Source organism: Rhineura floridana, chromosome 6 (genome assembly GCF_030035675.1).
Source record: "Rhineura floridana isolate rRhiFlo1 chromosome 6, rRhiFlo1.hap2, whole genome shotgun sequence".
Classification (NCBI taxonomy): Eukaryota; Metazoa; Chordata; class Lepidosauria; order Squamata; family Rhineuridae; genus Rhineura; species Rhineura floridana.
In genome coordinates, this window is record NC_084485.1 from 49262584 (window position 1) to 49275108 (window position 12525).

A 12525-nucleotide genomic window follows, 5' to 3' on the forward strand; every position below is an offset into this window, starting at 1 on the left:
ATTTAGAACCCCCAGTGTGTCACCAGGTTCAGTGGTTTTTCAGAGTTTCTGCAGGCCTATGTGAATGTCTATAGCTTTGAAACCCATTAGCGAGCTGGATCTAGATGATCAAGTCACATCTCATTCATGTAGAGATTAATCCTTCATGAGAAAACCTTTCTCCCACATACAGCTATTACTTGCTCTAGTTGAAAAAGTTATCACAAAGGAAACCCAATCAGAAGAACTCTAAGAAGTCAGGCTGCAGTCAGTGTTTCTCTACTGGGTAAAGTCTACCCACATACAAAAGACCTATTTTTATTTAGTTTTTTATTTAGTTTCATTTATATACCGCCCTAAGCCTGACGGCTCTCTGGGCGGTGTACATAAGAGATAAAACAAACACAATGTGTCACTACAATAAATATAGCAAAATCAAGAACCAAAAACAAACAACAACAAAGATCAAACAACAAATAAAATGCCATTAGAATACACTGTAAAATACACTTTATGATATACCTAGAAGAGTTCCAAGTAAAAACCAAGTAAAAACCAAGCCTCCTGATTGTGAACATGGGCTATGTACACATCATACATTTAAAGCATATGATTTCCCAGAAGGATTCCTGAGAACTGTAGTTTATGCCTGAGAAAGATGCAATTCCCAGCACACTGAACAAACTACAGTTTACAGGATTCTTTGGGGGAAGTCATGTGCTTTAAATGTGTGGTGTACATGCAGCCAACTGTGGCTTGTTTTTTCTGTGCTTTATCCTCTCTCTCTTCCTTGTTTTGTCTCCTTTTAACCCTTGCTATCTGCCCACAGCCCTATCCCTTCTCTTCTCATTTTGCCTTAGTTCTTCTTGCTACATTCTGCCTTAGCAAATGTCCTTCTTCTTTTGTTCCTTCCTACCCTATTCTCCCCTTACCATTCCAGTTCCCTCCAGAGCATAGAATCATGATGTCTTTTTGTATTGTGCATTCATGATGATTTGTGCTCATGGTAGTATTGGCGCGCTTATACGCCATCCCACTGTGAATATCGTTTGTGTACTTGCAAAAGTTTCAAGGTGGATGTACCGCTTCTTTTCCAATCAGTGCATATCCTATAGCTTCCTGCTGAACTCCTATAACTTTTCATACCACAAATGTTCCAGGTTTTTATATATGTGTGTGTGTGTGTGCTGCTTTTGTTGCACTATAGTGCAAGAATACCCCTCCAGACGGCAAGAATGCAATAACATTGGGGAAGCATTGCAGAACAACTAATGAATTGAGTTATATGTGGATGATCCAGTATAAATCTACCTGGCACTAATACACAATTATTGCCTCAATGATATGTTACAGAACACACACACACATGTGCAAATCAGTCTGGAGGGGCTCTTACTCTGAGTGAAGGAACATTTCCAAAATTATAGTTCTGAAAACACAAATTTTGCAGCAATCTATAGCCAAAAGCTACTATGATTAGGCAATTTGCAGGGCGATGTAAGAGAGAGGAAGAAAGGATTCACCTTAAGAAAGAAAAAAGAGGATGAGACCTCTCAGTCTGGTCCACTATATTAAATGCATGGTTAGAAGATGCTATCTTTTTTTGTGTTCAGATACTATATGCAAAACAGGGGATGCGCATAAGAAGGCGCCTGACTCGCACCAACGTCAAGGAGAAAGTAAATGAGATAAAGATAATCTTGACAAAGCTGCGCTTCCTGGCTAAAGAGGTATGTGAGTGCAGGTGTGGGAGTGCAATCAGGTTTGACAACTCATATCCTGAGACATTACACCAGGATAACAGCTGGATAGCTCAAGCAACTGGGAAAGGACACACTGCATGAAGTTCTGGAAGTACCCTAGAATCCTAAAAAAATCGGTTTATGTTTAGAAAGAAAACGAAAACAACAGGTTTCTAGTCCTTTTGGTAGTGTAAAACTTGTGAGAGCATATGAGAAATTCAGTGTGATGCTTTCCAAATCAGAAGGTGGCTGGATGGCACATGAAATGATCAGGAGTTGAAATGTCCTTCCTCATAACCAGCTCCCAGTCCTTCCTCATAATCTCTTGCTCCTCTATCTGTTGTCCACTCCCATGAATCCCACTTTCCTTCCCTTCCCTTTATCTCCATTCCAAAGAAAAGGCTTTTTTAAATTAATCCTCAATTCTTCGTTGTCACAAATATGCAAAAATGATGTCCACACAACATTTTTTAAAAACTAATTTGATTACAGCTTCCCCTCTCACTACTTTCAGCCCCAATGTACTATCCCAGATGTCCTGATCTGGATGTTTAGCAACAACAAGCGTGTAGCATACACTAGGATCCCTGCCCAGAACATCCTTTATGCAGTGGTGGAAGAGGAGAAAGGCAAGGACTGTGCCAAGATACAAACTGTCTTTTTAAAGGTGAGTGTGTTAACCTTTTGCTCATTCAATCTAAAGAGAGGTGTATTACTTTATGGCATTACTTTGTGAGGGAGCACACTAAAGAATTTATTTCATGGTTTAATACATTAATAATTCTTGCCCTCAACATACTTCAACTGAATAACATCATTTGGGGCTTAAAGGTTCCAGGGTCACGCTCTGGAGAGATCTTTGCAAAACTGGAAATCTACATGTGGCTTGGGGTAACTAAATATGCGAAGAACAGCACTGCAGAGTTACCAGAAGAGTTCAAACCAATCTATGATAAGGCTATGCAGGCTGCAAGGATTCCAGCATACATCCCACCCAGCCGGCTCAACAGAGATGGTAAGCCCATAATGCTTGTTCCTGCCTCCCAGGGGTCTCAGAAATAATAAAAGAAATCTCTTAACCTGACACTAGCACAAGCTGAAAAATGCAAGGGCAGCCCATGTGGTGTGCGCCAGATGTTGTTGGCCTCCCATCAGCCCCAGCCAGTATGGCCGGAGGATTGATGGCAGTAATCCTGCCCCAACCAAGTAGGCAGCAGTGACACCAGCCTCAGGAAACCAGCTCCACTTCATCACATATACTGCTACTGACCAGTAGAGAAGATCTGTAAAGAGATAAAAATCTGTTATCTCAGTTCAGGCCATATACAATTGAAATTCTTGATATGTTGCAGTTCAGCAGTTTTCTATTAGAGTGAAGAAATGCAGTCTCTGAGACTTCAAACAAAGACTCCCTAGTGACCTCACTGCTAGTATTCACCACACACGTACTCTCTCTCTCTCTCTCTCTCTGTGTATTAATATAAACACATATCTGCCACCTCAATTAAGATAACATTCCATTCATCTGAAGTGGACCCTGGCCCATGCAAACCTATGGCATTAAATATGTGAGTTTTTTAAAGTAAGAACATAAGAACATAAGAAGAGCCTGCTGGATCAGGCCAGTGGCCCATCTAGTCCAGCATCCTGTTCTCACAGTGGCCAACCAGGTGCCTGGGGGAAGCCCGCAAGTAGGACCCGAGTGCAAGAACACTCTCCCCTCCTGAGGCTTCCGGCAACTGGTTTTCAGAAGCATGCTGCCTCTGACTAGGGTGGCAGAGCACAGCCATCATGGCTAGTAGCCATTGATAGCCCTGTCCTCCATGAATTTGTCTAATCTTCTTTTAAAGCCATCCAAGCTGGTGGCCATTACTGCATCTTGTGGGAGCAAATTCCATAGTTTAACTATGCGCTGAGTAAAGAAGTACTTCCTTTTGTCTGTCCTGAATCTTCCAACATTCAGCTTCTTTGAATGTCCACGAGTTCTAGTATTATGAGAGAGGGAGAAGAACTTTTCTCTATCCACTTTCTCAATGCCATGCATTGAGTACCACAACACTCCACTGAGTCTTAAAAATGAATGTGCATTTAGAGCCATTTTTGCATTCTAGCAGTTTCGTTTTGTGATTAAATGCTGTTAGATATATTTATAATTTCACCCCATTGTAAGCTAGTCAGAAATTTCAGCAATTCACATAAAAATCCCATCTGATGTCTCTGTATATCACACATGGGGATGTCATCTTGAAAAGTTGATGGGTGTATCTTGCTCTTTGCAGACTTCAGTTACTTTCAACTGCGAGTCCATTTGTACCAGGCCCGGGGGATTCTCCCAGCTGATGAAAATGGCCTTTCTGATCCATTTGCAAAAGTGGTGTTTTCAACTCAGTGCCAAACTACAAGTGTAAGTGTATCTGCAAAGGACTTGTGAGTAAGCATTTCTGATGCCCCAGGTGAATATTGAAGCGCCACCCACTCATCCTTACTCAGTATCAGCCTGCAATCAATCCTGGGCCTGGCTGCTCTTCTCCACCCAAACTAGCTCTTGGGCTCTTGGACCCAAGTGATGCAGTCCGTACCATGAGATTGAGGGGAGGCATGCAAACCAGCTGACCAGGGCTGTGGCTAGGTCGTAAAGGGCCAGGGGGAAAAATCAGTTGGGGATTTTTGTGTGTGGGAAAACAGTGAGAGGGGGAAGGATAAAGCAGTCCTTCCCCCTTTACTGAAATTCACACCCCTGGGGCAACCTTTGGTTTAAAAAGTAAGTTGGAGGAAAGATATACATGAATGTTCATTGCATGCATCTAGATTGGTCCTAAAGCAGCTGTTTAAACAGCAGCTTTGATCTCTTTTAATTCAGGTGTTGGAAGAGACACTCAGCCCAATGTGGAATGAATTACTTCTGTATGACCAGCTCATTATTGATGGAAAGAAAGAGGACTTGAAGACAGAGACTCCAGTTGCTGTTGTCAATATCTTTGACCACAATAAATTTGTAAGTTAGAATATATAAATGCTTACCTGATTTGTGTTGCTGCAGTTTTCTCTTTGGATGGAATAGCTCTTCAGATATTGTACCAGGGGACAGTTCCACTTTCCTGCAGCAGCAGTCTGAAATAGTTTGGGAACTACTAGTAGGAATTGTGTAATGGCATGGTTCCAGAAAACTCTGCACTGATATAATATACAAACAATCTAGTCAGCCATGTGTGGGCTGAATGTGTGTACTGCAATCTGCAGGCATTCGGTGGTATTCAATGCTAGTCCTACTCAGAGGAGACCCATTGAAATTAATAGACAAGACTAACATAGGTTTATTACTTTCAGTAAGTCCACTCTGAGTAGGACTTAGTTGAATACAACCCATTGGACATGCACTGAATGAGCATTCCTAAGAATCCTCAATGTGTGCGTGCCTCAAAGGAACTATGAGTGCACTTCAGTAAGAAGCAGTAAATAAATTAACAAATTATAATAACACTCCCCTAATGTCTTCCTCTCTCTCTCTCTCTCTCTCTCTCTCTGTGTGTGTGTGTGTCTCTGTGTGTGTGCATGTGCGCGCGTGCGGGAGAGAGAGAGGGAGCGCGCGCGCAGGTCAAGTCGCTTTAGCAGTAGAAATGTTGGAGCTTGCTGGAAAGTGCTCACCTGTACTCTGCATGAGTAAAGAGCATAGGCAGAATAGGGAGAGAGTGAAGATGGAGGGAAGGGAGCTCATTGCTATTGGAGACAAAGGGTGTTGTAGTCTGCATGAAATGCCCATCACTGGCTCTGATGGGAAGCTGAGATCCCAAAAGTATTGTTGTTGTTTTTAAATCTAATGGCTGTTTCCTCTTCTCTACAGGGCTCACCAGAATTCCTTGGTCGAGCTTTTGCTACACCACAGGTGAAGCTGGTAGATGAGCCATACAGCAAACCTTCTCTCCAGTTTTTTGACATTTACAAGGGACATAAACCAGCTGGAGAATTAATTGCTCTCTTTGAGCTGATTGAACTGGATTATAGTGGCTACTTAGAGGTAAGTGGGCTCATTGTCCCTAGCATAATTGGAAGGATATGCTTGGCAGCTTGAATAGGCTGTAAATAGTCCTGCTGGGCACAGTAAATAATGGCTCAGTTCTCACTTAATGGTATGAAATGGCTGGAATGAGCCTGAGTGAAGCCTTCGGCATACATTTGTTAAAGAATGTACCTGATTTGCACTTCCAGGAACAATACATGAACTGAAACACAGCCACCCTTTGAAATTTGTGCTTCTCCCAATTTTGCAATGCAGTTCACCAGCTAAACAACATGAACAAAAATGGACACACTAGCGTAAAGTGTGCACATAAATGCATATATTAGTGAAAATAACATACAGAAATCTGTGTATTAGGCAAAATTGCATACAAACATGTATAGATTAAGAAAAACTTGCACTAAAATGCTAATAAATTTTCATAAGGACTTGGTTAAAAAAAACACCACCACAAACTGATGTGGAAACACAGAGAACTGAATTTAAGTTTGGAGAAATTAGAAATTGAGGGCAACCAAAACTGAAAGATTTACCCATCCCTAACTAACTGAATCTTGTCTTGGGTGTGAACCAGGGATTGTAGTTTATCATGAACCCTGGTTAAACAAACCAGCTTCATAATCCATGGATTAATGTTGGCTTGCTTTGAAACTAACCATAATTTGTGATAAACCAAGACCTCAGGTTCATATGCGCATCAACAAGCTGGGATTTGGTGGAAGTGGCAAGTCCTTCTCCTGGCCACACAGGAGGGAAAAAGAGGAGGTGAGAGCATGAAAGCCCAAGGCTTCATTGGTTTAGCATTATGAGTCAATGTGGCCATATTCTATGTGATATATTTAGCATCATCTATGAATCTGCTTCCATTATGTTCTCCTAGCAGAGGAGCATTTGGTTTAGAGCAGGATCCTATACTGATGGGAAAGTATGTTATGGAACAAGCCAGGACTTAGTTCTAGAATCTGGGAACTAAAATAATGAAATAGTGTCTGAGAGCACTCCAGATTTTGCTATTTTTCAGATAGGATGCAAATTCAGGTTGCACAGTTGTAGTTGATTGGGAGGTCTTGCACAACAAACCTGCTTCCCTGAAACCTAGGACTTTTTGTGGTAAGGAAAGTGACACGATACTGCACTGTAATGTGTGGGATAACAATTGCTTTGGCACAATGCTATCTAGTCTCCCCACAAACAAATTAGAATGACTGCTCATTAAATAGCCAATGTTGTCTAATCTCCCTGCAAATACAAATCAGGGTGAATGCTCGATAAACAGGTTGTCTGGAAGTATCCTGAATGCCCCTTAGTGTACAACAGACAACCTTCCCTCACCACTGAACACCCACAACCAGTACTGCACGTACATCTGGGATTAGAGAGAAGAGTGTCTGGACAAGAAGGTGGACATTCCAGATAGATGAGACCTGACAGCTTTTATTTCAGAAAGTGAACATTGATTATGATGGTGGATACATTGACAGGTTAATATTTAATTATACTTAGCTGTTGAGAAGACTTTAAAACTGCTGTTCTCTGCTGTCCAGCCATCAGTGCCTAGTGATGTAGAACCCAAGGAGCCAGAATATCTGGGGGACCCCCGTTCTGGACGATTCATTATCCCTGAAGGTATCCGACCAATCCTTAAAGAGTTTCGTATAGAGGTAAAAATCATCCCTTCTTCTTTTGAAATATCTTTCAGCATAGGGTTTATTTAACCTAACCAATTTTTTTACCCATTCAAATAGATCAGTGGGGGAAGATGCATTCTAAGTGCTTGGCATCAGTATCAGCCCTTGTCAATGTCCTTGTGCAGAAATAATGGCAGACAGTTTGTAGGTTCTAGAACAAAATTCTACATCACTGATTGTATCTTTGTTTTGTTGTTGTTGTTATGTGCCTTCAAGTTGATTACAACGTATGGCGACCCTATGGATCAGCGACCTTCAAGAGCATCTGCCATGAACCACGCAGTTCAGATCTTGTAAGTTCAGGTCTGTGGCTTCCTTTATGGAATCAATCCATCTCTTGTTTGGTCTTCCTCTTTTTCTACTCCCTGCTGTTTTTCCCAGCATTATTGTCTTTTCTAGTGAATCATGTCTTCTCATTATGTGTCCAAAGTATGATAACCTCAGTTTCATCATTTTAGCTTCTAGTCACAGTTCTGGTTTAATTTGTTCTAACACCCAATTATTTGTCTTTTTCGCAGTCCATGGTATGCGCAAAGCTCTCTTCCAACACCACATTTCAAATGAGTTGATCCTTCTCTTATCAGCCTTTTTCACTGTTCAACTTTCACATCCATACATATGTATCTTTGTAGCATGACATTAATATTAAGACCCCCTCAAAGATGCACACCTTAACATGGTGAGGGGGTCTGAGAGTGTTGAAGAACCTGAGAGCAATGCCATCAGGAGTCTAGACCAAGAGGCTAGACACGTAGCAGGGGCACCCAAGGCAGAATGGTCAAAGCTGAGGCACCAGACTAAGATGCATCCAAACACAGACGAAGGCAATGGTAAACCACCTCTGAATACCTCTTACCATGAAAACCCTATGAACAGTGTATCCAAAATGCAACACAAGATAGTGTTGGAAGTTGAGACCCCAAGGTCAGAAGGCTAATAATTTGTTTCTTGTGAACACATTTTCTGAGCAACCGAAAAGACAACTGTACACGTAGACATCACCAAATGGTCAATATAGGAATCAAATTGGTTATATAATTGGTAACAGAAGATGGAGAAGTTCCATACTTTCTGCAAAAACAAGACCAGGAGCAGACTGCGGTACAGATAATGAACTTGTCATACTGAATATCAGAGTAAAGCTGAAGAACAACAACAAAGCAATCATAATGCCAAAATACAATTTAAATAACATCCCAGAAGAATATAAAGATCAGAGAAGGAACAGGTTTAAGGCTTTAAACTTAGTTGACAGAGAACCAGAAGAACTATGAAATGAAGTCAGAGACATTATCAGGGAAGAATGCACAAAGACAATACCTCTAGTTAAAAAGAGAGAAAGACCTCAATGGATTACTGAAGAAACTCTTAAAATGACTAAAGAGAGAAGGAAAGCAAAAGGAGATAGAAACACAGTCAGAACCCTAAATGCAACAATACAGCGACTAGTACATAGGGACAAAGAACTATTACAATAGTTATTGTATAGAAATAGAAGAGGACAACAAAAAGGGAAGAACAAGAGCCCTATTCCAAAAGATTAGAGAAATGAAAGGGAAATTTAAACCAAGAGGAGGGATGTTGAATAATCAACAGGAGAACACACTGACTGTCCGAGATGAAATAAAAGGAAGGTGGAAGCAATACACTGAAGAACTCTATAAAAGAGATGACAGGATGACAGATTCATTCATGGAGGAACCATATGATGAAGAAACAGAAATTTTAGAATGTGAGGTGAAAGCTGCTGTTAAAATGCTTGGAAGAAACAAATCACCAGGAATAGATGGCATAACAATAGAGTTGCTATAAGCTACTGAGACTGAATCTGTCCAAATGTTGAGAAAAATTTGTCAAGAAATATGGAAAACTAAACAATGGCCGACAGACTGAAAGCATTCAATATACATCCCAATTCCAAAGAAATGGATCCCAGGGAATGCAGTAATTATTGAACTATTGCCTTAATATCCCAGGCAAGTAAAGTAATGCTCAAGATTCTACAACAAAGGCTCTTACCATATATGGAGTGAGAAATGCCAGATGTCCAAGCTGGATTTAGAAAGGGAAGAGGCACCAGAGATCATATCGCAAACAAATGTGTTTTTAAATTTGTATATTTGTTTTTAATGTTTTTAATTGTTGTAAACCGCCCAGACAGCTTTGGCTATGGGGTGGTATACAAATGCAATAAATAAATAAACATGTTGGATCATGGAACGGACCAAGGAATTTCAGAAGGAAATCACCCTGTGTTTTATACATTACAGCTAAGCCTTTGACTGTGTACATCATGAAAAACTATGGAATGCTTTAAAAGAAATAGGGGTGCCACAGCATCTGATTGTCCTGATGTGCAACCTATACTCTGCACAAGAGGCTACTGTAAGGACAGAATATGGAGAAACTGACTGGTTCCCAATCGGAAAGGATGTGAGACAGGGGTGTATTTTATCACCCTATTTGTTTAATCTATATGCAGAACATATCATACGGAAAGTGGAATTGGACCAAGATGAAGGAGGTGTGAAAATTGGAGGGAGAAATATCAGTAAGATATGCAGACGATACCATACTACTAGTAGAAAAGACTAATGATTTGAAACAAATGCTGATGAAAATTAAAGAGGAAAGCACAAAAGCAGGACTACAGCTGAATGTCAAAAAGACTAAAGTAATGTCAACAGAAGATTTATGTAACTTTAAAGTTGACAGTGAGGACATTGAACTTGTCAAGGATTATCAATACTTCGGCACAGTTGTTAACCAAAATGGAGACAATAGTTAAGAAATCAGAAGAAGGGCAGCTATGAGAGAACTAGAAAAGGTCCTCAAATGCAAAGATGTATCACTGAACACTAAAGTCAGGATCATTCAGACCATGGTATTTCCGATCTCTATGTATGGATGTGAAAGTTGGACAGTGAAAAAAGTGGATAAGAGAAAAATCAACTCATTTGAAATGTGGTGGTGGAGGAGAGCTTTGTGGATCACTAGAAGCTAAAATGATGAAACTGAGGTTATCATACTTTGGACACATCATGAGAAGATATGATTCACTAGAAAAGACAGTAATGCTGGGAAAATCAGAAGGGAGGAGAAAAAGAGGAAGACCAAACAAGAGATGGATTGATTCCCTAAAAAAAGCCACAGACCTGAACTTACAAGATCTGAACAGGGTGGTTCATGACAGATGCTATTGGAGGTCATTGATTCATAGGGTCGCCATAAGTCGTAATCGACTTGCAGTCACATAACAACAACATGAATATTAAGAATGTAGGAGTCTATAGATTAATCTTTCTGGCCTGCAATTTTTCATGTTCTCCAATTTGGTTGCTTTTTTATATTGTTGTACTGGAAAAAAGTTCATGGATGCTTTGGGTTGTGAAAAATCTCTCTGGAGAGAATACTGGGGAATTGCAAGGTAGTTCATAATCACCTTCTGGGATTGTAGATTTGTTAGTTGTTTAAGTAAGTAATCTGGTAAGGAATACAAACCATCAAGTTTAAATTCTTGCCCTTAATCAGGATCATCCACATATTCACACATGTAAAGGTAAATGAGCTAAATTAGCTAAATGAGTAAATGAGAGATTCTTGGTAGTTTGAGGAGGCTGAAAATATTCCTGCTGGGCTCTTGGCACATTATCCAGTTAGACATTAGTGTCTCTCCTGTTTTGTTTTAAGCGGTTAAATTAAGTTATTTTTCTTGTTTTATATGAAATTGTAGGGATTTATTTTTGTTTTTATCTATTGACATAATGATCATTTGTAATTGTTTGTAATACTTTTTAAAAAAATTATATTTATTGAGGTTCATTTGGCATGTTGTGATCCACTTTGGGCACAATTTTGTGGAAAAACAGCATGCAAATAAACAGATAAATGAATGAGTGAATCTACTTTAATCCACAGCAACTAAGGCTGCAATCCAAGCACTCTTTGTGCTAGGTTGTTGGGGGGAGTGTGTTGGATTGGATGGAGGTCTCCCTTCACCCAGCCCTGCTGGCCTCTGCCTGCAGAATGACACCAGTATCACTCTGCTAGTACGGAACTCCCCATTCTTCCTGAAGAGCTGGTAGCAGGATCCTTGCTGGTGGCAGCCTGTGAAAAGATATAAAATGGCATATTTCAGGGGCAGGGAGGGGCTGAGCCCACTGCTATCATGTCATCACATCAGGCCTGATCACATCGGCTTCAAGGTGGCACAGCAATTTGCCTGCCTCCTGCCTTTTGCCCTGGCTGGCACCACCACTCTGTTAAGATCCCCAGGTGGGGTTTGGATTGCAGCTTTTGGCCCAATGTACAACAAAGAGAGAACAGGAGTGAGTAGGAGGACATCAATCATGCCTGTTAATCTGGGATGCAACCATGAGTTGTCATTGGAAAAGATATTTCAGTGGTATTTGAGAAGATGACTGTTTTAAAAAAGGAGAATGTTGGGCCCTCTGTTGAGTACCCATGGGAGTCTTTTTTTTTAACTTTGTTCTTAGATCTTATTTTGGGGCCTGAGAGATCTGAAGCGTGTTAACTTGTTTGAGGTTGACCAACCACAGGTGATCATTGAATGCGCTGGGAAGAAAGTGGAATCAGAAGTGATTACAGCATACAAAGAGAACCCAAATTTCAGTGAACTTGTCAAATTTGTTGATGTGGTGAGTAGGAACAAGGAGGCAAATTCAAAAAATTGGGAACGTGTTCTCCTACCTGATTAACATAAGAACATAAGAAGAGCCTGCTGGATCAGGCCAGTGGCCCATCTAGTCCAGCATCCTGTTCTCACAGTGGCCAACCAGGTGCCTGGGGGAAGCCCGCAAGCAGGACCCGAGTGCAAGAACAGTCTCCCCTCCTGAGGCTTCCGGCAACTGGTTTTCAGAAGCATGCTGCCTCTGACTAGGGTGGCAGAGCACAGCCATCATGGCTAGTAGCCATTGATAGCCCTGTCCTCCATGAATTTGTCTAATCTTCTTTTAAAGCCGTCCAAGCTGGTGGCCATTACTGCATCTTGTGGGAGCAAATTCCATAGTTTAACTATGCGCTGAGTAAAGAAATACTTCCTTTTGTCTGTCCTGAATCTTCCAACATTCAGCTTCTT

General features: G+C 40.8%; 1 protein-coding gene across 1 annotated transcript in view; it reads left to right on the forward strand.

The window, feature by feature from the left end:
- LOC133386629 (fer-1-like protein 4) overlaps positions 1–12525 on the forward strand; it is an 82977-nt gene that overhangs the window by 38836 nt on the left and 31616 nt on the right. Inside the window, exons 21-28 of the mRNA XM_061630331.1 lie at positions 1593–1709; positions 2236–2388; positions 2553–2736; positions 4001–4125; positions 4582–4716; positions 5563–5736; positions 7284–7400; positions 11924–12085. Of these exons, the coding sequence (XP_061486315.1) occupies positions 1593–1709; positions 2236–2388; positions 2553–2736; positions 4001–4125; positions 4582–4716; positions 5563–5736; positions 7284–7400; positions 11924–12085 (1167 nt within the window). The remainder of the gene's footprint in view (positions 1–1592; positions 1710–2235; positions 2389–2552; positions 2737–4000; positions 4126–4581; positions 4717–5562; positions 5737–7283; positions 7401–11923; positions 12086–12525) is intronic.